The following is a 27,531-nucleotide window of genomic DNA, read 5'->3' as shown; positions in this document are numbered from 1 at the left end:
AGCCAAGGTTAAATACTTCTCTAAACTGGACTTTAAGATAAAATGAATGCAATCATACAAATTACATTTTCATGGATAGCTATTGCTGCTTCAGATACAAATGCAGAAAGGTTATATACACTCACAATAATTGATTTATTTTGTTAAAAGCAAATGGGACCAAAACGTATTTAATAAGAACTTTATCAAATAGTTTTTGGGTCCATTTATCATAATATCATTATGATAACGTTTTTATGAAAGTGAATAACTCCCTTTTTTTCCTAGTAACTCTAATGTGCAACCTAAATCAACAATGAGTAGAGCTGCACATATGAATTTAAGTTAAAAAAAATACAAGAAAAAAAAGTATGTATGCCTCACCTGGTGCTTAGTTCACCGCACGTCACTGGTGTGTGTGCAATGTATATTATTGGTAGCTTTTTTGTTGTTTTACTTTTGTGGCTGTGTGTAGAAGTGGCACTGCTGGAGTGCTAGCCAGTTGCATGAGCTCTGCTCTTTTAATGTCTTTAATGTCCTTTGTGTTCCTTGATGTTTCCCTCTTACACACGTTTATGTGTGCTATGGCTATGAGGGTTTTTCTTCTTCGTCTGCCTCAGTCTGGACCCACTCTCCAGGGGCCCTGGCTGAGACTGGATTTTTTTTTTCTCACCCCCCCACTTGGTATCAATTGTTGGCTATTAACTGGCCATTTATTACTAAGAGCTAGGTCTCAGTTTTTCTCTATATAGTTTTTAGCTACACATTTATTGGTTTTCAGTAGAGATGTCCAATAATGGCTTTTTTGCCGATATCTGATATTGTCCAACTCTTAATTACTGATACCAATATCAAGCGATACTGATGTATACAGTCGTGGAATTAACACATTATTAAGCCTAATTTTGTTGTGATGCCCCGCTGGATGCATTAAACAATGTAACAAGGTTTTCCAAAATAAATCAATCAAGTTATGGAAAAAAAGGCCAACATGGCACTGCCATATTTATTATTGAAGTCACAAAGTGCATTATTTTTTTTAACATGCCTCAAAACAGTAGCTTGGAATTTGGGAGATGCTCTCCCTGAGAGAGCATGAGGAGGTTGAGGTGGGCAGGGTTGAAGCGGGGGGGTTTGTATTTTGTAGCATCCCGGAAGACTAAGTGCTGCAAGGGGTTCTGGGTATTTGTTTTGTTGTGTTTATGTTGTGTTACGGTGCGGATGTTCTCCCGAAATGTGTTTGTCATTCTTGTTTGATGTATGTTCACAGTGTGGCGCATATTTGTAACAGGGTTAAAGTTGTTTATACGGCCACCCTCAGTGTGACCTGTATGGCTGTTGACCAAGTATGCATTGTGTGTGAAAAGCCGTATATCAGTGGTTCCCAAACTACGGCCTGTGGGCCAGATCCCGCACACCAGCGTTTGAGATCTGGCCCGCGGAAAGTCCCAAGTTAAAAAAATAGATACTTTTCTTTATTTTTATTAAATCTGACCTTTCTAATCCATTTTCTACTGCTTGTTGCTTGTTACTCTCAGAGTCTCCTAGACGCTCAGGCAAATCACATTGTCTAAAAATGCATTTTCCAATCGATGACGTGATATATATATATATATATATACATACATATATATATATACATATATATATATATACATATATATATATACATATACATATATATGTATATATGTATATGTATATATATACATATATATATATATACATATATATATACATATATACATATACATATGTATATATATACATGTATATATATATACATATGTATATATATACATATACATATGTATATATATATACATATGTACATATATATATATATACATATACATATGTATATTTATATATATATATATATATACACATACATATATACATATATATATATACATATGTACATGTATATATATATATATATATGTATATATATATACACATACATACATAAACACATATACATATATATATATATATATATACACAGCCCAATCCTCGGCTAAATTATTTTAACCCAATGCGGCCCCCAGGTCAAAAAGTTTGGGGACCCCTGCCGTAGATATTATGTGATTGGGCCGGCACGCAAAGGCAGTACCTTTAAGGTTTACTGCCGCTCTGTACTTCTCCCTACGCCCGTGTACACAGCGGCGTTTTAAAAAGTCATGAATTATACTTTTTGAAACAGATACCGATAATTTTGAACAGATACAGATAATTTATGATATTACATATAAAAGCATTTATCGGTATCGTCAGTCCAATATCATCGGACATCTCTAGTTATCCGTTATTGCCTGTCAATTATTACATTTCAGTTATTAGCTTTTAGTCATGGGCTATTATGTAGTTATTAGCTATGTAGTTATTAAATATGTATTTCTGGCTTGGCACTTGGTGAAGGCAGTCGCATTTTCCTCCCCCTTTGACTCTCCCTGTTTGCTTTTTGTCATGTCTTGTCTATACTATTTAAGAGCCTCTTTCTCTGCGCTGTCCTCCAAAATCTAAAGACCTAACATGGAACTGACAAGCTGGACTCTTGACTCAACTGACATCTTCTTAACAAGGAAAAGAGCTTCTGGCTGCCCTGATGGAACATTTGCAGCGGGGTACGTGAGAGACTCCTAAAAGAAATGGGGAATTATGTGCCTCTCAGTGTTTCGCGTCGAGGACGTGGAAGACATCTACCTATTTGGAACCGTGATCGCAGGGCATCTGCTGATTGGGCTGGGCATCGTCAAATTTAAAAGACGATGGCAGCCGTTCCAAGGAGCCCAAATGTAAGGCATGGGTCGAACTGTGGGAACACAGACTGTGGCAATTCCTGAACTGAATGGTACATTGGATCACATCACTGAGAGGCTAACTGAAATGTAAAAATGTATCAACTTGAGAGCCTGCATGGACGATTAGATGAGACAAGCCATTAAAGTGTCTGCTCGCTTGGAAAAAAGCAATCCTTATCTCCGATTTGACTCCCTCAAATGGCCTTGATGTTGCTCATAGCAGAAGAAGGCTGTTCTGAAAACATCCCACGGGGACACCTCAGTGATAGCCGCTCTGACCTGCCTTCCTCCTTCAACAACACCTGCTTGAAATGCCTGCAGAGCGACTCAAAGCCAATAGACACAATGATACTACACTCTGGACAATGGTCATATGCACACACTAGAGATGCGCGGATAGAATATATTTTACACCCCCGCGACCCCAACCCCACCCACCTTACCGACGCACGGGGTGGGGTGGGGGGTTGCTGCTAGCGGGGTGTATAAAATAGTCAGGAAGTGTCATGGATAAAAAAAGGATTCTCGGTATTTGTTGTGTTGCGTTTATGTTGTGTTACTGGGAGGATGTCCTCCCGAAATGTGTTTGTCAATCTTGTTTGGTGTGGCTTCACTGCGTGGCGCATATTACTAAGAGTGTTAAAATTGTTTATATCACAACCATTAGTGTACTCTGTGTCACCCAGTATGCCTTGCAGTCGTGTGCTTGTTGCTGCGGAAGCCACAAACAACATGTTGCTGGACTGACAAGCAGATCGTACATGCTGTAGAGGGCGACAAAGTCAATGACTTCATAACACGCCCTAATACTTATTATCTGGGTGACTGCCGGTAGTCATTCTAGAGAATATTAGCGTCTCCTATTGTCTTCTTCGCTTTGTGACACGGGTATTAAATGGCTCTTTGAATGGCAAAGGATACCGATTCCAGAACCATGTATATCAAATATTTCCCGATGATTCAACTGCCACCCGCCCGAATCTAATTGAAATTTATTTTTTTGTCATGTCACCCACCCGACCCGCGGATAAACGCGGATGAGACCGCAAACTGCGCATCTCTAGCACACACACACCACGCCAAGCCTTCACCACCGATTGAATTAGAGATGTCCGATAATGGCTTTTTTCCCGATATCCAATATTACGATATTTTCCAACTTCTAATTACAGATTCTGATATCAACCGATACCGATATACACAGTCGTGGAATTAACACATTATTATGCCTAATTTTGTTGTGATGCCCCGCTGGATGCATTACACAATGTAACAAGGTTTTCCAAAATAAATCAACTCAAGTTATGGAAAAAAAAATGCCAACATGGCACTGCTGGACTGACAAGCAGATCGTACACAAAGTGCATTATATTTTTTAACATGCCTCAAAACAACAGCTTGGAATTTGGGAGGTTGAGGTGGGGGGGGGGGTGTATACTGTAGCGTCCCAGAAGAGTTAGTGCTGCAAGGGGTTCTGGGTATTTATTCTGTTCTGTTACGGTGCGGATGTTCTCCCGAAATGTGTTTGTCATTCTTGTTTGGTGTGGGTTCACAGTGTGGCGTATATTTGTAACAGTAAGTTGTTTATACGACCACCCTCAGTGTAACCTGTATGGCTGTTGACTAAGTATGAATGGCATTCACTTGTGTGTGTGAAAAGCCATACATATTATGTGATAGGGCCGGCCCGCAAAGGCAGTGCCATTAAGGTTTTGGCGCACTGTACTTCTCTCTATGTCCGTGTACCACTCCGTACAGCCGCGTTTTAAAAAGTCATAAATTTAACTTTTTGAAACCAATACCAATTATTTCCGATATTACATTTTGAAGCATTTATCGGCCAATAATATCGGCAGTTCGGTATTATCGGACATGTCTTGCTTGAATCCCTTAGAGGTGATGGACGGCTGAGCAACACTTTAAATAACAGCAGCCTGCCACCGTAGCCCCTACTCCCTCCTCTCTGTTGCAAGTTTTGTGGATTTTATGTAACATGTTTATGTGTGCTAATGGCTATTGAGGTATTTTTCTTGGCCTCAGTGTGGACCCCCTCCCCAGTAGCCCAGTCTGAGACCTAACCTTTTTTTACTCATCCACCCTCCTCCCCATTAGTTATTGGCTATATATTTATTAGCTAAGAGTTAGCTCTTATTTAACTATATATTTATTAGCGATACAGTTGTTAGCTATAAGTTATTATCAGTCAGTTAGTTATTACATTTTCAGTTATTAGCTTGTAGTTATTGGCTATTATTGGCTAGCTACCAATTACTTGGAATCAGCTGTTAAGTAATAGCTATATAGCCAATAACTAATAGCTATCAGTTATTAGCTATTAGTTAATATCTATATAGTTACTAACTATCAATATCTTGTGTTTTAGCTATTAGTTATTGGCTATATAATTATTAACTATATGTTAGCTATAAGTCTTCCGCTATATATTGTAGTTATTTGCTTTATGGTAATTTGCTTTATACTTATAAGCCATACAGTTAAAGTAAAGTATCAATGACAGTGGGCAGCAGCGGTGCCGCGCCCGGGAATCATTTATGGTGATTTAACCCCCAATTCCAACCCTTGATGCTGACTGCCAAGTGGGGAGGTAATGGGTCCCATTTTTATAGTCTTTGGTATAACTCGGCCGGGGTTTGAACTCAAAACCTATCGATCTCAGGGCAGACACTCTAAACACTACGGCACTGAGTGGGTTGGTTATTAGTTATTACATGCCAGTTAATTATAACCTTTCAGTTATTAGCTATCTAGTAATTAGCTTTTAATCAGTTATTAGCTATCTATTTGTTAGCTATCAGTCACTGACTATTAATTATTATATTAATAGTTATATTAGATATTGTTATTAGCTATCAGTAATTAGCTGGTTATTAAATACTGTACAATGTTTTTGGCTATAAATTATTAGCCATATATTTATCAGCTATCAGATATAGTTATGGAGTTAACAGATATCAGTTATTAGATTTTGGCTCAAAGCATCTTTGGCTCTGTAATACAAAAACATTTTCCAGCAACTCATCAAAAACAAAATCAGTGATTATTTCTGTTTGTCTTGGGACAAGCACACAGATATACTGTACTGTACTCCAGAAATGTTGACAGAAAGACTGTAGAGCAACAACGTGCACACTTTGAGTGTTTATTTCATATTTGAATCCATAAGAAGCTGCCCATTGAACCAGTACAAATATTGTTGGTAAAATCAATAATTCAGTGTTATTCTACACTATATTACATATTGCACAGTTGCTGCACACAGGTGAGAATAATGAAGCCGAGCGATACACAACATCAGCATACATGTGGCAGTTTGACTAACATGCAAACATGAAGGACATTCAGATGGAAGAAAACAAATAGCTTGCAGTTCGTTCCCATATTTGACATTTGCATTGGAAATAAATACAGTACTTCTTTGGTTGTGCTTCTCAAAAGACAATAATACATAAAGTAGTAGGGGTGCACAAAAAAGCTCATTCACACTCGAATCACAATCTTTAATTATACCAATTCTAAATCGATTCATAATTTTAAAAATCTGATTTAAAAAAAATAATATATATATATTTTTTTTAAGAAGAATTTTAAAAAGACGTCATGCAACCAGAATTATATTTATAATGGTAACCTGTTTTTGAAATAGTTTCATTGCAATTATTATACCAAATAATACGTTGCGGGACTCGGTTTGAATCGAAGATCGATTCTGAATCGTTTCATCACTCAGATCAAATAATTTGGTGTCCAAAGATTCACACCGCTACAAAGTAGTCAGTGTACAGCTTTAACTTATATTCAACATAGCATTATTCTGTAAATAGCTGACATGTACACACCTGCACAACCTTATCTATTATCGTACACATGAAATCGATATTATTGAGATGTATCAGAATCTGCCTGCCAAGTCCCATTCCTTGTGCGTTTAACATACTTGGGCAATGCAACAAATTCCGATTCTGATAAATCATTAGATATTACACTAATTAGCTTTGTCAGCTAGAACACAAAGCTATGATATTTATATATTAACCTATACTGGAGATTTTTTTTTCCACCTTAATGGACAAAATGTATCAAAGTGACATCAATATTTTATTTTTAACTAAAGTTTGGACACCCCTGGTCAACTTTATAGCCAGATGTTAATATACAGTTTTTCATGTAGTCCTAATCTGATTTTTGGTTTATAACTCCCCACGAGGTACACAATAAGTGAGAGACATGAAGTGTTTTCATGGTGTCTAATTTGGTAAACAAATACAGTACGGTGCAGTCTTTGGTTAAGTCATGACTAGTGTTATTGTCAAGGAGAAGCCAGAGCTTGAAAATCACCTCTGTTGGTTAAAATCTCCTGTTTGGGAACACTTGTCCTTATGGGTGAAATACAGTGCATACGTAAATAATTCACAGTGCTTCACTTTTTCCACATTTCGAATAAATTAATTTTGTCTTCAAAATTCTACACACGTTATCCTGTAATGACAATGTGAAAAGTTTTTTTTAAATTTTTGCAAAGTTATTCAAAATTAAATAAAAAAAGAATAAATAAAATAGAAGTATTCACAGCCTTTGCTTAGTACTTTGTTGATGCACCTTTGGCAGCAATTACAGTCTCAAGCCTTTTGGGTAATGTTGCAGGAAACCAGGCCAATACCATCCCCTACAATTAAGAATAATGGTGGCAGCATCATGCTGTGGGGTTGGTTTTCAACAGCATGAACGGGGAAACTAGTCAGGATAGAAGGAAAAATAAATGCAGCACTGTACAGAGATATCCAGGATGAAAACCAACACTTCTCATCCAACCTGACAGAGCTTGAGAGGTGCTGCAAAAAGGAATGGGCCAAACTGCCCAAAGATAAGTTTGCGAAGATTGTGACATCATATTCATAAATAATTAAGGCTATATTTGCTGCCAAAGGTGCATCAACAAAGTATTAGACTTAGACACACTTTATTGATCCACAAGGGAAATGGTTCCTTTAGGGTAAAATTGAGTCCAAAGAAGCATGTCTAAATGAGAACGAGGGCATCGGGGTGTTTGGTCTGTTGCCTAGTGACAGCAGAATGAATGGTGTTGCAAGCAGCAGCCTCATCTGCAGAAGGAGGGATGAAGATTACAGAAGTAAACTCCCTTGGCAAACAATATGGTCGAATTCCAACAGCCAGAAGTTTGATGGCCTGCATACAAACACACTCCTTCACAGTAATATGTCCAGGATTACACCACCTGTCTTTCACCAAGATGGCCTTTCTTCTTACCACTCAGGATTGTGTCTCTATCTGCCTGTGAGGTTGTGAAGCCGGGTAGAGACGTGCTGTGGTCCGGGAAGTCCACGTGTAGCCAAGTCTCCGTAAAGCACATACTGCACACGGCTTACTCCTTTTGAGTTCGGACGAGCCCGAACAATTCGTCCGTTTTATTCGTCAAAGACGGCACCTTCCCCATGAGGACAGAGGGAATTGCAGGCCTAAATTTCCTTCTCCGCTAATTTATCTTTGTGCCGGCACGGCATCCCATACGCTTTTTCCGTAGTTCCACGGGAATGTCCGGCCGCAATCCCCATAGCGCTGGCAAAGAAAGCGCGAACAGCTCCTTGCGTGTGTAAACAAAGGGCCGGCTGCTCAACTGATCAAAGCCAAACACAAAATGGCCCGAAAAGAAAAAAGTAACTAAAACACACAAAAGTGAACCAAAAAGAACCATAATTAGTGGTTTAGGGAAAAGATAAATGATTTAAAAAAAACAAGAAAAGTTGAGAATAATACCAAAAATAAAGTAAAAATGAAGGACGTCAGAGGAGCTACTCTCCCGTCCAAAGACAAAACCCAGTAACTCAATTTTGGTCCAAACTGAGCTGATAAGAATTTTGGAGTTCCTAGGTGATATGCTTTACATTAGTGTATGCGATATTGTAATTTGTTCCGTAAGTAAGCTGTTACGCGCATGGCAGGACCTAGCAACTACCACATAACCGCATAGATACAACAGAAAAACCTAGTATCTCAAGGGACCAATTGGAGCTTCTTTGTCAGTCGCCTTATTGTCTTTAATGAGACATTTGCACAAATGGGGGCCGATGGTCAACCTTATTATCTGATTTTATGGAACGAGGGAATATTTGGAAGATTGGCCCAAGACGTTGCAAGCACCTTCATTAAATGTATTGTTTTTGATTCTTCCCCTTGCATACTCTTTTGGGCAGATAACTGTGGAGGTCAAAATAAAAACTGGACGCTGTACACGGCTCTTGCCCAATGTGCAAACGCAGAATGGGGCCCACCCGAGCTTGTGATAAAATATCTGGAGAAAGCGCACACGTTCATGAGAGCAGATTCAATCCATGGCTCAATCGGCAAGAAAATGAAAGCTCAATAAAACATTTATACGTTTGATGACTTTGTAGATCTTTGTAAGACAGCATCAAGATAGATTGGTTTTCCTTTGTTTTCTCAAAATCAGCTAGAAGTGAGTTACTAGGTTTTGCCTTTGGACGGGAGTACTGTGATATTCTGCTACTTTTTTCAGGCGCATAGTATTGTATTTTTTCGTACAATAGTGATTTTAATCAATTTTGGAAAAGGGCTGTAGCAACAAAATCCGGAAAAAGTGAAGCAGTGTGAATACTTTCTGGTACATTGTATGTAAACCGTTGGATAGGAGGGAAACAGGAGTAGTTCTGGACATCTTGGAAGCCCGAAACAGGAATTGTACTGGGGGCCCATGGCTTTCAATGAACGATGTCGGTGTTTGGGGCCCTGTAGTGGCCGTGAGAAACCTTTGATGAAACCCGTAAGGAAACGTGAAGTGAAGTGGTGAAGTGAATTATATTTATATAGCGCTTTTCTCTAGTGACTCGAAGCGCTTTACATTGTGAAACCCAATATCTAAGTTACATTTAAACCAGTGTGGGTGGCACTGGGAGCAGGTGGGTAAAGTGTCTTGCCCAAGGACACAACGGCAGTGACTAGGATGGCGGAAGCGGGAATCGAACCTGCAACCCTCAAGTTGCTGGCACGGCCGCTCTACCAACCGAACTATGCCGCGGTACGGTACGGTGATAATGGGGTACCGTGACACTGCTAGTGTGTTAGAATATAGTACGTTGCTTTAAACACAAGCCACCAACGTTCTAAGCTGAGAAATATTCAACAGTAACACGAAAACAAACTCAATGACAAGAAAACAAACAGTGGCACATTATGGTAAAGTATGGCAGTGCGTCAAAGTAGTAAGAGCTACAAATAATATGGAATAGACTACTCAGCCATCATTGGCCAAGCAGTATTGTATTTTTACAGTACAGTATTGTATTTTTAGCTTTAAAGTAGTCTTTAACCCTGCTTGACTGTCACCTAGTGGCCTGATTCAAAGTTACCATTCTTCACCTGTGCTTTGTTGTGCAGATCATGAAGAATAGAAGTCAGGATTTCTTTCAGTGTGGAGTATAAAAAGTGATCCTCCTCCAGGGTAGAAGAAGAAGACTCAATCTTGAGAGGAAAGAAAAAAAAAGTTGTTCAGAATACTTTATAATAAATACAGTAAATTATAGGTTCCCAGGCTTTTTGTGTGTTATTGTTGCAGGCTAAAATGCCTGAAATAGCAGCAGTTTTTTCTCTCAATAACCTGTGATTTAAAAAAAATTATTATACATGTTTTAGGTATTCTCAGACCTAAAAAAAGCACAGGATCTGAAACAAATATTGTTTATACACGTTTTTATAACAGACAGACTTCAAAATAGACACTAGAGGGCAGTAAAATCACATACTCAGAGCTCATTGATTAACAAATTACTATTTTAATTAATAATAATTATTAACAGTAATAATTGTAATCCCAGAAAGATACACCCCTAAAGGCGTTCTTATTGTCCAGTCTGATCTGTCGTTCACAAATTGCAGATCTCCGTATGTGTTTTACACTTAGTGTTTGTCTATCTTCTAAAGCATGGGTGTCAAACTATGGCCCGTGGGCCAAATCTGGCCCGCCGTGTAATTTAATTTGGCCCTTGAGGCAATATCAATTTAGCATTAGAGCTGGCCCGCCGGTGTTATACAGCTTCGGTGCCGCTGTAACACCGCATTCACTGCTAATACTCATACTTGCCAACCCTCCTAATTTTCCCGGTAGACTCCCGAAGTTCAGGGCCCCTCCCGAAAATCTCCCGGGGCAACTATTCTCCCGAATTTCTACCGATTTCCACCTGGACAACTATATTGGGGGCTTGCATTTAAGGCACTGCCTTTAGCGTTCTCTACAACCTGTCGTCACGTCCGCTTTTCCTCCATACTAACAGCGTGTCACATAATATTTGTGGCTTTTACACACACACACACACACACACACACACACACACACACACACACACACACACACACACACACACACCCGCACAAGTGAATGCAAGGCATACTTGGTCAACAGCCATACAGGTCACACTGAGGGTGGCCGTATAAACAACTTTAGCACTGGTACAAATATGCGCCACACTGTGAAGCCACACAAAACAAGGATGGCAAACACATTTCGGGTGAACATCCGCACCGTAACACAACAGAACAAATACCCAGAACCCCTTGCAGCACTAACTCTACCGGGAAACTTCCAGCAAACTGACCAATAATTAACGTTTTATTCATGCATTTTCTCGTGCTACTTCAAGGCTTGAATGTTTGGTTCATTCGTTATTATTATTTTATTATCAAATTTATTATTAGCCTGTGGAAAAAATTTGATATTTACCTCAGAAGATTGCAAATAGAAAAAAAGGCATAAAATTTGTATTTAAATTTCCTTTGATATGCCATTGATATTTTTTAATTATTATTATTATTATTATTTGAAACTGGATTTTGCATGTCACTAAAGTTATACAAGCCTTGCTTGTTCAATATTTAAGGCAAAACTTGTTTGTGTCTCTATTAAAAGGATAATTTGTTCAACCTTGGCCCGCGGATTTGTTCCGTTTAAAATTTTGGCCCACTCTGTATTTGAGTTTGGCACCCCTGTCCTAAAGGCTTAGTTGGCCATATTCGTGGACAGAACCTTTTAGCTCTTATTTCCAAAATTGTGTACACTGCTGAATTGGGGTCTTATGGCTCCTTATGTGGACACTTATACTGCCATCTGGTGGTGTCAGAAGAGTATAACATACAATAGAATTTGGGAGGAAAAAAAGTGTAAAAAGAAGAATTAGCATGAAGTACACGTTTGTTACTTATAGACTGAGTACATCATATCAAAAGATGATTCTTAATTTTTATTGTAATAAGGGTCCAATACGCCCAAATAGCAAAGAGAAATAATTAAAAAAAAGCATGTGAACAAACAGCTTGGGCCTTAAGAGAACATTAATTTGTGTGCCAAAACATTTATTCCCCACATTAAGATCATTCTTAAATTGTTGAGTGATCCATAGCAAAACGTGTTGTTCGTAGAAGAAATGATGAGATATCACACTTAAACATTGCTGACATGTACAAGCAAATGCTGCCTCTTTGCTGGGTCAGTATTGCAAAATAAAAATGTTATTTGCCTTACCAAGGGGTTAAATATATAAATTAGAGTGGTCAAAAATTAGAGATGTCTGATAATGGCTTTTTTGCCGATATCCAATATACCGATATTGTCCAACTCTTAATTACTGATATACAAAGTTGTAGAATTAACACATTTCTATGCCTAATTTTGATGTGATACCCCCGCTGGATGCACTAAACAATGTAACAAGGTTTTACAAAATAAATCAACTCAAGTTATAGAAAAAAATGCCAACATGGCACTGCCATATTTATTATTGAAGTCACAAAGTGCATTATTTTTTTTTAACATGCCTCAAAACAGCAGCTTAGAATTTGGACATGAGGAGGTTGGGGAGCGCGGGGTTGAGGTGTGTGAGGGGGGGGTGGATATTGTAGCGTCCCAGAAGAGTTAGTGCTGCAAAGGGTTCTGGGTATTTGTTCTGTTGTTTTTATGTTGTGTTACTATGCGGATGTTCTCCTAAAATGTGTCATTCTTGTTTGGTGTGGGTTCACAGTGTGGCACATATTTGTAACAGTGTTAAAGTTGTTTGTACGGCCACCCTCAGTGTGACCTGTATGGCTGTTGACCAAGTATGCGTTGCATTCACTTGTGTGTGTCAAAAGCCATAGATATTATGTGATTGGACCGACACACAAAGGCAGTGCCTTTAAGGTTTATTGGCACTCTGTACTTCTCCCTATGTCCGTGTACACAGCGGCGTTTTAAAAAGTCATACATTTTACTTTTTGAAACCGATAACGATAATTTCCGATATTACATTTTAAAGGCCTACTGAAACCCACGCAGTCTGATAGTTTGTATATCAATGATGAAATATTAACATCGCAACACATGCCAATACGGCCTTTTTAGTTTACTAGATTTTAAATTTCCCGGGACTTTTTTCTTGAGAACGTCGCGTAATGAAAACGTGTACGCGTGACGTCACGGGCTGTTATGAATATGAGCGCTGCACACACACACAGCTAAAAGTCGTCTGCTTTAACGGCATAATTACACAGTATTTTGGGGATCTGTGTTGCTGAATTTTTTGCAATTTGTTCAATTAATATTGGAGAAGTCAAAGTAGAAAGACGGAGTTGGAAAGCTTTAGCCTTTAGCCACACAAACACATGGTGATTCCTTGTTTAAAATTCACAGAGGTGAAACTTTAGTATGGATCACGGCGGACATGGATCCTGACTACATGTCAACCACCAGGTTTCGGTGAGAAAATTGTGGTTAAAAAGTCGCCTCTTACCGGAGATCAGCTGAGCTTGTGCGTTCCGTACAGCAGCCGTCGACTTCCCCGAGACACTGCGCATCAACACCCGGTTGGGACGTACATTTCCGACTATCAGGTACTGTTAAACTCAGTAAAACACTAGCAACACAATAGAAAGATAAGGGAGTTCCCAGAATTATCCTAGTAAACGTCTCTAAAAACATATGAATCCGTCTCAATGCAACGCGATTGCAATCGCGGTTTTTTTTTTAACTTGTTTTTTCTAGTCCGTCGCTATCAATATCCTCAAACACGAATATTTCGTCCTCACTCAAATTAATGGGGAAATTGTCGGTTTCTCGGTCGGAATAGCTGTTTTTGTTGGAGGCTCCCATTAAAATCAATGTGAATATATGAGGAGCCATCAAAGTGTGACGTCATCGTCTGCGACTTCTGGTAGAGGCATGGCTTTTTTTTTTCCAGTTGCGAACTTTATCGTGGATGTTCTCTACTAAATCCTTTCAGCAAAAATGTGGCAATATCGCGAAATGATCAAGTATGACACATAGAATGGACCTGCTATCCCCGTTTAAATAAGAAAATCTCATTTCAGTAGGCCTTTAAAGCATTTATCGGCCGATATTATCGGACATCTCTACAAAAAATAATTGCCTTGATCATGTGTAGTCGCAGATAAATCATGCAATATATTTTGAGCGCACATGCTCCTTTAGCTTAACCGCAAGTTTTACCTGAAAGGCAGCATGGGTTATTTTAAACCAGGGATCAGGTCAATACATAAGTCACTGAAAAGATGAGTGAGGAGACTACGACAGGTGTGCACGCTGGCAAATCACAGTTCAAAACATACATGTAAAACATTAAACAATTGTTTGTGTATGAAATTCCGACAATAAATGTCTAAGTATTTGAGTACAGATTTTTCACGATTAATCCAAATTCAAAAGAATGATTCATCTGATTTAAAATATATATAATTTGCAACACTATTTTAAATAGATGTTTCTAGTAAGTGAGGACTTGTTGCTAAATGTTTATATACTACATTACCCAGAAGGGTTAGCAACAAGACGTAGATCTAATGATGCGTTCCATTTGTACTAGGGAGTCGGAATTTCCAAGTTCTTAGTAGGGATGTTTGATAATTAATTAAAATGTAATATCGGAAATTATCTGTATTGGTTTCAAAATTATCGATATCCGTTTTAAAAAGTAAAATGTATGACTTTGTAAAACGCCTCTTTGTACACGGATATAAGGAGAAGTACAGCGCGCCAGAAAACTTCAAAGGCACTGGCTTTGTATGCCAGCCCAGTCACACAACATCTACGGCTTTTCACACACACAAAAGTGAATGCAAGGCATACTTGGTCAACAGCCATACAGGTCCCACTGAGGTTGGCCTTATAAACAACTTTAACACTGTTCCAAATATGCGCCACACTGTGGACCCACACCAAACAAGAATGACAAACACATTTCGGGAGAACATCCGCACCGTAACACAACATAAACACAACAGAACAAATACCCAGAACCCCCTGCAGTACTAACTCTTCCGGGACGCTACAATATTCACCCCCCCCCCACATCAACCCTGCCCCCCCAACTCCGCCCACCTCAACCTCCTCATGCTCGCTCAGGGAGAGTAAGTCCCAATTTCCAAGCTGCTGTTTTGAGGCATGTTAAAAAAAATAATGCACTTTGTGACTTTAATAATAAATACGGCTGTGCCATGTTGGTATTTTTTTCCCATAACTTTAGTTTATTTATTTTGGAAAAACTTTTTACATTGTTTAATACATCCAGCAGGGCATCACAACAAAATTAAACATAATAATGTGTAAATTTCATGACTGTATATATTGGTGTAGGTTGATATTGGAATCGGTAAATAAGAGTTGGACAATATCGGAATGTCGGATATCGGCAAAAAAGTCATTATCAGACATTTCTAGTTCTTAGTCATAATTTAAACTGGGACACCCCTCGAGGTCGGCATTCCGACTCAGAAAGTCGGAGCAGTCTCACCACCCCAGAGCTGGCTTCAGAGATGAACAATAATCTAAGCCATCGGTAGGGAACCTATGGCTCTCGAGCCAGATGTGGCTCTTTTGACGACTGCATCTGGCTCTCAGATAAATCTTAGCCGACATTGCGTAACACGATAAGTAATAAATAATTATGCTGGTAATCACAGTGTTAAAAATAACGTTCAAAATATAACACATTCGCATGCATTTTAATCCATCCATCCGTTTACTACTGCACCTGTTCATGAAGTCGCATTAATGGTAAGAAATATTTTCTTTATTATTGGTTAACTTCAGAATAACAATTGTTTTAAAAAGATCAAGAGACTTATTATACTATAAAATGTTGGTCTTACTTAAAAATGCTTGCATTTAGTTGTATTCAGTGTTAAAAAAAATATGATATGGCTCTCACAGAAATACGTTTTAAAATATTTGGCTTTCATGGCTCTCTCAGCCAAAAAGGTTCCCGACTCCTGATCTAAGCAAATTAAAAAAAAACTCAAATTCAACTCAATTCAAATGTTATTTTCACTCGATCTTTAACATGTTCGTTGTACAATCCTTCCACCCTGGATAAAGCGGACACGACGTACATGCCTGTGGTGTGTAACTTGTGACTGCGAGTCTCCAGGTATAGTAAATTTACTCACCTTGGTCAAGGTTTTTATAGTTTGCTGAAGAATACTGGTCTCCAATTCTGCCGGCATTGGCAGGAGATGAGCAGCACAGTCCAGGATACACAACAATGTGAGGCGCTGACCCTGCAGGAGGGAATGGGCAGTTTGATCTCTGATGATATCATTGACAGTTTAGCCTGCCTCGACATAAAATACAGCATGTAACTCAAATGAAGGAGTGTGTCTAACTCCTTCATGCCCACCTCAGTATTAGCAAGACATTTTGTGCAGGCAGCACGTAGGATGTCTTCTTCTGATAAAAGCCATGAATTTTCCCACGACCGACAGAAGCCATATACACTATATTGCCAAAAGTATTTGCCCACCTGCCTTGACTCACATATGAACTTGAAGTTCCGTCCCATTCCTAACCCATAGTGTTCAACATGATGTCGGTCCACCTTTTGTAGCTATTACAGCTTCAACTCTTCTGAAAAGGCTGTCCACATGGTTGCGGAGTGTGTTTACAGGAATGTTCGACCATTCTTCCAAAAGCGCATTGGTGAGGTCACACACTGATGTTGGTCGAGAAGGCCTGGCTCTCAGTTTCCGTTTTAATTCATCCCAAAGGTGTTCTATCAGGTTCAGGTCAGGACTCTGTGCAGGCCAGTCAAGTTCATTCACACCAGACTCTGTCATCCATGTCTTTATGTACCATGTTTTGTCCACTGGTCCACAGTCATGTTGGAAGAGAAAGGGGCCTACTCCAAACTGTACCCACAAGGTTGGGAGCTTGCATATTTCCAAAATGTTTTGGAATCCTGGAGCATTCAAAGTTCCTTTCACTGGAACTAAGCGGCCAAGCCCAACTCCTGAAAAACAACCCCACACCATAGTTCCTACTCCACCAAATTTCAAACTAGTCACTGCCGTTGTGTCCTTGGGCAAGACACTTTACCCACCTGCTCCCAGTGTCACCCACACTGGTTTAAATGTAACTTAGATATTGGGTTTCACTATGTAAAGCGCTTTGAGTCACTAGAGAAAAGCGCTATATAAATATAATTCACTTCACAGTGCAGTCCGAAACTTACCGTTCTCCTAGTATCGCCATAACCTTCATATTTTTTTTTTATAATAAATCATCAACATTGACAATGCACTTTTAAAATGTTTGCATTTATACAAAAAAAAAATATCTCCAGTTCGCCACCACACAGATGAGGGTACCCGCACGCCACCGCTCTCATGAGCGCTCAATTGCAATATTCGTGTAAAAATCATATTTAAAGTTCCAGGCACTCCACGTGATCCGGCTTTAATCAATTTGTATTAGTTACACTTATTACATGGTTAAAACAATTTTTTTCTAATAAAATCGATTTCATCAAATAATTGCCGTTGCCTTAACCCAGTGGTTCTTAAATGGGGGTACGCGTACCCCTGGGGATACTTGAAGGTATGCCAAGGGGTACGTGAGATTTTTAAAAAATAGTAGCAAATCAAAAATCCTTTATAAATATATTTATTGAATAATACTTCAAATATGAATGCAAGTTCATAAACTGTGAAAAAAAATACAACAATCCAATATTCAGTGTTGACAGCTGGATTTTTTAAGGACATGTTCCATAAATATTGATGTTAAATGTTTCTTTTTTTGTGAAGTAATGTTTAGAATGAAGTACATGAATCCAGATGGATCTCTATTACAATCCCCAAAGGGGGCTCTTTAAGTTGATGATTACTTCTATGTGTAGAAATCTTTATTTATAATTGAATCACTCGTTTATTTTTCAACAAGTTTTTAGTTATTTGTATATCTTTTTTTCCAAATAGTTCAAGAAAGACCACTACAAATGGACAATATTTTGCACTGTTATACAATTTAATAAATCAGAAACTGATGACATAGTGCTGTATTTTACTTCTTTATCTCTTTTTTTCCCAACCAAAAATGCTTTGCTCTGATTAGGGGGTATTTGAATTAAAAAAATGTTCACAGGGGGTACATCACTGGAAAAAGGTTGAGAACCACTGCCTTAACCACATGGATTATTTTAGCATGATTTTGTGCTTGTAGAAAAGCAGAAAGAGGACATTTTGTGTTTTCAGCGTTTAAAGACGTTATCACACTAGGACAATTGTACCATTCTTTGGCCCACTTCACATCTGCGTCCTGGTTAGTGCAAGCACACACATCCACACCCAGGAAAACTGCCTATCTTTTTTACACAAATACAAGACAAGTAGTCTGGGGCAGGATTCCACAAACCCACATCTCCCATGCCCGCATATTTCATGACCACCTACTAAATAGACACATCGTATACAGGTGCTGGCCATATTATTAGACTATCATGAAAAAGTTGATTTATTTCATTATTCCATTTAGAAAGTCAAACTTGTAGAATGTATACATTCATTCCAAACAGACTGATACATTTCAAGTGTGTTTTGCCAAAAAGGAGATGATTATAGCTGACAACCAATGAAAACCCTAAATTCAACATCTCAGAAAATTAGAATATGGTGAAAAGGTCAGATATTGAAGACACCTGGTGCCACACTCTAATTAGCTAACTCAAAACACCTGGAAAAGCCTTTAAATGGTCACTCGTTTTGATTCTGTATGACACACAATCATGGGGAAGACTGCTGACTTGACAACCGTCCAAAAGATGACCAATTGATACTTTAAAGAAGGAGGGCAAGACACAAAAGGTCATTGCCAAATAGGTTGGATGTTCCCAGAGCTCTGTGTCCAAGCACATTAATAGAGAGGCGAAGGGAAGACAAAGATGTGGTAGAAAAAAAGTGTACAAGCAAGAGGGATAACCGCGCCCTGGAGAGGATTGTCAAACAAAACCGATTCAAAACTGTGGGGGAGATCCACAAAGAGTGGACTGCAGCTGGAGTCAGTGCTTCAAGAACCACCACGCACCGACGTATGCAAGATATGGGCTTCAGTTGTCGCATTCCTTGTGTAAAGCCACTCTTGAATAAGAGACAACGTCAAAAGCGTCTCGCATGGGCTCAAGACAAAAAGGACTGGACTGCTGCTGAGTGGTCCAAAGTTATGTTTTCGGATGAAAGTAAATTGTGTATCTCCTTTGGAAATCAAGGTCCCAGAGTCTGGAGGAAGACAGGAGAGGCACAGAATCCACGTTGCCTGAAGTCCAGTGTCAAATTTCCACAATCGGTAATGGTCTGGGGTGCCATGTCATCTGCTGGTGTTGGTCCACTGTTTCCTGAAGTCTAGGGTCAATGCAGCAGTCTACCAGGAAGTTTTAGAACACTTTATGCTGCCTGCCGCGGACCAATTTTATAAAGGTAAAGATTTCATTCTCCAACATGACTTGGCACCTGCACACAGCGCCAAATCTACCAGTACCTGGTTTAAGGACCATGGTATCCCTGTTCTTGATTGGCCTGCAAACTCACCTGACCTTAACCTCATAGAAAACCTATGGGGTATTGTGAAGCGGAAGATGCGAAATGCCAGACCCAACAATGCTGAAGAGCTGAAGGCCACTATTAAAGCAACCTGGGCTCTCATAACACCTGAGGAGTGCAACAGACTGGTCGACTCCATGCTACGCCGTATTGCTGCAGCAATTCAGGCAAAAGGAGCTGCAACTAAGTATTGATTGCCGTACATGCTGAAACTTTCCATGTTCATACTTTTCAGTTGGCCCACATTTCTAAAAAATATTTTTTGGTACTAGTCGTAACTAATATTGTAATTTTCTGAGATACTGAATTTGGGATTTTCAGTAATTGTCAGTACTAATCATCAAAATTTAAAGAAATAAACATTTCAAATATATCACTATGTGTGTAATGAATTGATATAATATGTAAGTTTCACGTTCTGAATATAATTACTGAAATAAATCAACTTTTTCATGATATTCTAATAATATGAACAGCACCTGTAAAGTGATTGCTACGCTCTCCACCTAGTCCAATACAACAAATCCAAATACAACATAAAACATAATCAATATATCAGGATTCACACCCAGATCCAAATGCTATTTGGTGCAAATGGTATAAATGGTCTACTGCAAATGCAAAAGTGACACTTGACTGATAATTATTTTTCAACTTTTGACACCAGCTTTACTTTGGCAAAGTTCTGCCGTGAGTATTGAAATGAACAAGCAAAAGAACACAAAGTACCTTTTCCAAACAGTCGAGTGCCCTCTGTGGGTTCGCACTGTCAGTCAGAGATTTGACATCTCCACTGCTGATGACAGGGTCCCTCAACTGTTCCAGCCATGACCACATGAGACTGGACAGCACCAGAGGGTCTCTTTCCATGCATAGCCTCTCCCACGCCCCTTCTTTGGAGTTTAACTCCGTCTGTGAGCCAGAAAGAACACATTTTAAATCAATAAATACATGTTACACAGTTCATGTACATAGCATACTACATCTTACCAGTGGCGTGCAATGATCTTTACAACAGCGGCGTCATGTAGTAAGCTTGCATACACACAAACACCTGGGCTATGCAGTTCTTCATGGCAAAGTTGAGATGTATCGAGGGTGAAATGAGGATGGAAATGCTAATTTCATGGCTGCCGTATGAACATTTTTTACAGGCTGTGGATACTGGATAACTCATGCATCCCCAGGGAATGCGGAAATGTAATTGTGCATTGAAGGACTCTTTCAGAGTTCAATTGTTTCGAGTTGTATCACTAAATAATTTCATTTTTGTATTTTGTCATTTATTATGTGTTTCACATGACAAACGAGCAAAAGTATAATTAACTGAAGCGGGGGTGTCAAATTGTTGACACGCGGGCCACCCATTTAATGTTTTTTTTATGGTGCCGAAAAAAGCAAATAATTTAAAAATACAGCAAAAAGCCTTATGTAATACATTATATTGCAAAGGGTATTTGGCAGCCCACCCAAATGATCAGAATCAGGTGTCCTAATCACTTGGTGTATAAAATCAAGCACTTAGGCATGGACACTGTTTCTACAAACATTTGAGAAAGAATGGGCTGCTCTCAGTGACTACCAGCGTGGAACTGTCATAAGGTGCCACCTGTGCAACAAATCCAGTCGTGAAATTTCCTCGCTCCTATTATAAGAAAATGGAAGAGTTGGGGAACCACAGCAACTAAGCCACCAAGTGGTAGGCCATGTAAACTGACAGAGGGGTCAGCGGATGCTGAAGCACATACTGCAAAGAGGTCGCAGAATTTCTGCACAGTCAGTTGCTACGGAGCTCCGAACTTCATGTGACCTTCCGATTAGCCCACGTACAGTACGCAGATAGCTTCATGGCATGGGTTTTCATAGCCGAGCACCTGAATCTAAGTCATACATCACCAAGTCCAATGCAAAGCGTCGGATGCAGTGGTGTAAAAAACGTCGCCACTGGACTCTAGAGCAGTGGAGACGCCTTCTCTGGAGTGATGAATCACGCTTTTCCATTTAGCAATCTGATGGACGAGTCTGGGTTTGGAGGTTGACAGGAGAACGGTACATTTCGGACTGCATTGTGCAGAGTGTGAAATTTGGACGAGGAGGAACTATGGTGTGGGGTTGTTTTTCAGGAGTTGGGCTTCGCCCCTTAGTTCCAGTGAAAGGAACTTTGAGTGCTCCATTATACCAGAACATTTTGAACAATTCCAAGCTCCCAACCTTGTGGGAACAGTTTCGAGCGGACCCCTTCCTCTTCCAACATGACTGTGCACCAGTGCACAAAGCAAGGTCCATAAAGACATGGATGACAGAGTCTGATGTGGATGAACTTGACTGGCCTGCACAGAGTCCTGACCTGAACCTGATAGAACACCTCTGGGATGAATTAGAGCGGAGACTGAGAGCCAGGCCTTCTCGACCAACATCAGTGTGTGACCTCACCAATGCGCTTGTGGGATAATGGTCAAAAATTCCAATAAACAAACTCCGCAACCTTGTGGACAGCCAGCTGCAAAAGGTGGACTGACCGATACTTTTGGCAAGATAGTGTATTTTAATCTATTGACAGCCCTAATGTATTGTTATTTACATTGTGGTTCTTCCTGTTGAAATAAATCTTGCATAATAATTATACTTTTCATATATTTGTGAGGGCGTACAACATCAGCTGCGTATCAAATCAGCTGCCATTTCCTGCTTTCATGGGTGAGATCGGCCAATACCAAAACAGATCACATGTATTAACTGTAAATGTTTTAATGTATTTGGTGAGTGCTATTGACAGTTTAACAGTATCAGCACTATTTTCAAACTAGTTACTTATTTTCTTTTATTACATTCTGTACAATTATTTAACTGTGTATGGAGATACACTGTTAGCTTGTCAGCTGGGGGCCTAAAAATAAATATAATATTATCCAAGGGATTGGCGTTTGTGATCGGCATTTAATTGCTTTAAATCGTTAATGTCGATCACATACTTTTACAAGAAAATCGGCCACCAAACAGTATCGGCTGAAAGTAGAATGGGTCATTTGTAAGAAGATGACACTTGTTAAACGTTGCATTAAACTACAAACCCTGTTTCCATATGAGTTGGGAAATTGTGTTAGATGTAAATATAATCGGAATACAATGATTTGCAAATCCTTTTCAACCCATTTTCATTTGAATCCACTACAAAGACAAGATAATTGATGTTCAAACACATAAACTTTATTATTTTTTTACAAATAATAATTAACTTAGAATTTCATGGCTGCAACACGTGCCAAAGTAGTTGGGAAAGGGCATGTTCACCACTGTGTTACATCACCTTTTCTTTTAACAACACTCAATAAACGTTTGGGAACTGAGGAAACTAATTGTTGAAGCTTTGAAAGTGCAATTCTTTCCCATTCTTGTTTTATGTAGAGCTTCAGTCGTTCAACAGTCCGGGGTCTATGCTGTCGTATTTTACGCTTCATAATGTGACACACATTTTCTATGGGAGACAGGTCTGGACTGCATGCGAGCCAGGAAAGTACCCGCACTCTTTTTTTATGAAACCACGCTGTTGTAACACTTGTCTTGCTGAAATAAGCAGGGGCGTCCATGATAACGTTGCTTGGATGACAACATGTTGCTCTAAAACCTGTATGGACCTTTCAACCTTAATGGTGCCTTCACAGATGTGCAAGTTACCCATGCCTTGGGCACTAATACACCCCCATACCATCACAGATGCTGGCTTTTGAACTTTGCGCCTATAACAATCCGAATGGTTATTTTCCTCTTTGTTCTGGAGGACACCACGTCCTCTGTTTCCAAATATTATTTGAAATGTGGACTCGTCAGTCCACAGAACATCTTTCCACTTTGCATCAGTCTATCTTAGGTGAGCAAGGGCCCAGCCAAGACGGCGGCGTTTCAGGATATTGTTGATAAATGGGTTTGGCTTTGCATAGTAGAGTTTTAACTCGCACTTACAGATGTAACGACCAACTGTAGTTACTGACCGTGGTTTTATGAAGTGTTCCTGATCCAATGTGGTGATATCCTTTACACACTGATGTCGGTTTTTGATGCAGTACCGCCTGAGGGTTCAAAAGTCCGTAATATCATATCTTACGTGCACTGATTTCTCCAGAGTCTCTGAACTTTTTGATGATTTTATGAACCGTAGGTGGTAAAATCCCTAAATTCCTTGCAATAGCTCATTGAGAAATGTTGTTCTAAGACTGTTCGACAATTTGTTCACAAAGTGGTGACCCTCACCTCATCCTTGTTTGTGAATTACTTAGCATTTCATGGAAGCTGCTTTTATACCCAATCATGGACCCAACTGTTTCCAATTAGCCTGCACACCTGTGGGATGTTCCATATAAGTGTTTGATGAGCATTCCTCAACTTTATCAGTATTTATTGCCACCTTTCCCAACTTCTTTGTCACGTGTTTCTGGCATCAAATTCTAAAGTTAATGATTATTTGCACAAAAAAAAATGTCTATCAGTTTGAACATCAAATATGTTGTCTTTGTAGCATATTCAACTGAATATGGGATGAAAATGATCTGCAAATCATTGTATTTCGTTTATATTTACATTAACAATTTCCCAACTCATATGGAAACGGGGTTTGTATGTACACATTTTAAAAAATAACAAATAACGCCAAAATCCAACATAAAATACTTATTTTCTGTACCGCATGTGAACGGAGGAATTTTGATTTGAATTGTGACATAGAAAGAATTCATCTGCATCTTTCTAGCTTCTTGCTGCACGATGTTAGGAAATTAACTTTTCATTTATAGTGTGGCTAAACTTGACAATCATTGAACAAACTTTAGAAAATAAGCACGCCTAAAGATGATCGTGTCGGATCTTTTGAATTGTAGTTTTGGGTATGTCGTATGAGGATCCTACCTGCCACACTGAGACCTGGGCAGTGACGTCCTTGTCCGTCTGGTCCATGGCCAAGGCTTTGGCCACCTGCAGGGTTCTGCTCTCTGGGGGCAGCTCAGAATGGAGGGTAAGTACGGGAAACCCGGCGTTATCCCCATCATTCGCTGGGACATGCATTCCCTGCGTCTCTTGACTGGCTAGCATTTTGTTTGACAAAACATGCAGTATGGTGTCACAGTCAGCTTGCCTTCGCTGCTTAGACATCCCTAAAGGCAAAGCAGGATCCCCCATGTTCAAAATAGTTTTCACAAATGGGGAACCGCTTTCAAGAATGCTTGAAGCAATGTCCTGAGGATGAAATGAAGAGGAAGTGATGTTGCTGTGAGACAGGGAGTGTTTGGTCAGACAGTGAATCGGTCGTGTGCTGCTCTTAGAAATTGCCAAATCCTGCCGGTGTGCTCCAAGTTTGTCAAGGACAGAATCGCTGAAGCTGAGGTTCTTATTGTTGGAGAGGGAGGATCGAAGAAGGGTAGCTGCATTCTGCCTCCAGAGTGGGTTAAGCTCATGATCACTGATGAGAGGTTGAATTTGAGCAGGCGTGGTCTCCACTAGGCTGAAAGGATTGGATGAGCAAGAAGCAACCGGGATGCCTTTCCCTCTCAGTTCCTTTCCAAGCTGCTGAAGGGCCTGTTGGGATACGGTCTTCTCCACCTCAGCTGTGAGGTCGGGGATCTCCAGCCACTCTTCTTCCATCACCAACTGCCGGTTGGCGGCAATGTCAACGAGTCGCCGGCAAACCAACTGGACCAACTTGGGCACATTTTTCATCTGTCGCGCTTCGTAGCCATGCAGCAGGTGGCGCTGCCTGGTTAGGTACTGAGACAACGTGACGGCGCTGGCTTTGGAATCCGCACAGGAAAAGATGTTTCTGAGAGGAACTAGGAATTGGGCAAACTCCCTGACACACAGCAGCTGGCCTCTCGTCTGAATAGAGTTGGGCCTCTTGGCTCGCACAAACAGGATGGCTTGGTCAGCGTTCATCCGACACGTGAAGACCAAGTAACAAGCCAACAGCACACCTGTGAGAGAAAACAAGCAAGCAAAAAACAACATTTCTTTCAAACCTCAGTCGGTTGTATGATAAGCACTCAATAAAATCATCCTTCTTATTACATTACACGTAATACCAAGCGTGTCACGCTACATGGTTTGCAAATCCCTCTTATTTGCAAACGTTTTAATTTACAAGCTTTGAGATCAAGCCCAATAAACCTGCGTTCGAACCATGCCTCTGTTTACGAACCCTTCATTCATTTTGTGTTCAGCCTGCCAGCAAAAAATAGGGCGCAGCATTTTATTGCGGAGGCACAATACTTGTCAGTCACTACTCAGTGCTTCAGCATGTGTGCTTTTTTTCCGTGTTTTTTCATCTTTGCCAACGTGCAACCGGGGGCGACGTCAAGCGCAACCACGGTATCGTAACATGGCTCCTTTGGATTTTACATGAATCGGTAGGATTCGGTTGGTGCTAAAAAAAAAAGTACACGATTTGGTAAACATTTGAGATGTCCGATAATGGCTTTTTTGCCGATGTCCAATATTTCGATATTGTCCAACTCTTAATTACCAATACCGATATCAACCGATACCGATGTACACAGTCGTGGAATTAACACATAATTATGCCTAATTTTGTTGTGATGCCCCGTTGGATGCATTAAACAATGTAACAAGGTTTTCCAAAATAAATCAACTCAAGTTATGGAAAAAAATCCCAACATGGCACTGCCATATTTATTATTGAAGTCACAAAGTGCATTTTTTTTTTCTAACATGCCACAAACCAGCAGCTTGGAATTTGGGACATGCTCTCGCTGAGAGGGCATGATGAGGTTGAGGTGGGTGGGGTTGTGGGCGGGGGGGGGGGGGGGGGGGAGGGGTTTAAGGGGTCACGGGGGATGTATATTGTAGCGTCCTGGAAGAGTTAGTGCTGCAAGGGGTTCTGGGTATTTTTGTTGTTGTGTTTATGTTGTGTTACGGTGCGGATGTTCTCCCAAAATGCGTTTGTCATTCTTGTTTGGTGTGGGTTCACAGTGTGGCGCATATTTGTAACAGTATTAAAGTTGTTTAAACGGCCACCCTCAGTGTGACCCGTATGGCTGTTGACCAAGTATGCCTTGCATTCACTTGTGTGTGTGAAAAGCCGTAGATATTATGTTACTGGGCCGGTACGCAAAAGAAGTGCCTTTAAGGTTTTATTGGCCCTCTGTACTTCTCCCTACGTCCGTGTACACAGAGGCGTTTTAAAAAGTCATACATACCGATAATTTTGAAACCGATATCAATAATTTTTCGATATTACATTCAAAAGCATTTATCGGCCGATAATATCGTCAGTCTGATATTATCGTACATCCCTATTAAACATCCCTTTTGTATATAGCATATCCATCTATAAATCAGGTACATTTTCAAATCCACATAAGTTACAATGGCCTGGATGAATGAGAATATTTATATTTTATTTATTTTGCATTTATTTTATTAACACTCATATCCACATATAAATAGTTAAAATTGATTCATAATTTTTTAAAGTATTTTTGAATTTTTGTTTAATTTTTAAGAGTCAATTATTTCAAAAAATATATTTTAGGCCATCTCTGTGCTTAGATGCTGTGTGTTTACATTATACGCCAGCAGCCAAGAGGAACTCTTGTAACCTGCAACCCGTTTTGAAATATATTTTGCGAGAATTGATTTCTATCGAGACTCGTGTTAAATAGACAATCCATTCTGAATCGAATGGTCTCCCCCAGAATCGGAGTCGAACTGAATTGTTATAAGACTCAAATCCCTACTTGTAGTAACAGAATTTGATCAGTACCTTTTTAAAGTACCAAATTCAATAACAATACCTAAACACAAATCTAATTTCTAAACCAGTACAATGCAGTTCAGTCTT

At 39.6% G+C, this 27,531-nt stretch overlaps 1 protein-coding gene across 6 annotated transcripts in view; it reads right to left on the bottom strand.

The window, feature by feature from the left end:
- ptpdc1a (protein tyrosine phosphatase domain containing 1a) overlaps positions 1 to 27,531 on the bottom strand; it is a 45,137-nt gene that overhangs the window by 1,732 nt on the left and 15,874 nt on the right. For 5 of the 6 annotated variants that reach the window (XM_061887733.1, XM_061887741.1, XM_061887699.1 and 2 more), the window contains 4 exons: positions 24,588 to 25,645; positions 20,418 to 20,600; positions 16,266 to 16,376; positions 10,197 to 10,298 (listed from right to left, as the gene is read on the bottom strand). In XM_061887733.1, coding sequence (XP_061743717.1) covers positions 10,197 to 10,298; positions 16,266 to 16,376; positions 20,418 to 20,600; positions 24,588 to 25,645 — 1,454 coding nt within the window. Of the gene's footprint in view, positions 1 to 5,929; positions 7,904 to 10,196; positions 10,299 to 16,265; positions 16,377 to 20,417; positions 20,601 to 24,587; positions 25,646 to 27,531 lie in introns of those variants that run through there. The other variant, XM_061887715.1, reaches the window with a different exon arrangement.

Source organism: Nerophis ophidion, linkage group LG02 (genome assembly GCF_033978795.1).
Source record: "Nerophis ophidion isolate RoL-2023_Sa linkage group LG02, RoL_Noph_v1.0, whole genome shotgun sequence".
NCBI lineage: Eukaryota > Metazoa > Chordata > Actinopteri > Syngnathiformes > Syngnathidae > Nerophis > Nerophis ophidion.
Note: the sequence above shows the minus strand (reverse complement) of the source record. Positions and strands in the feature narration are given on the sequence as shown.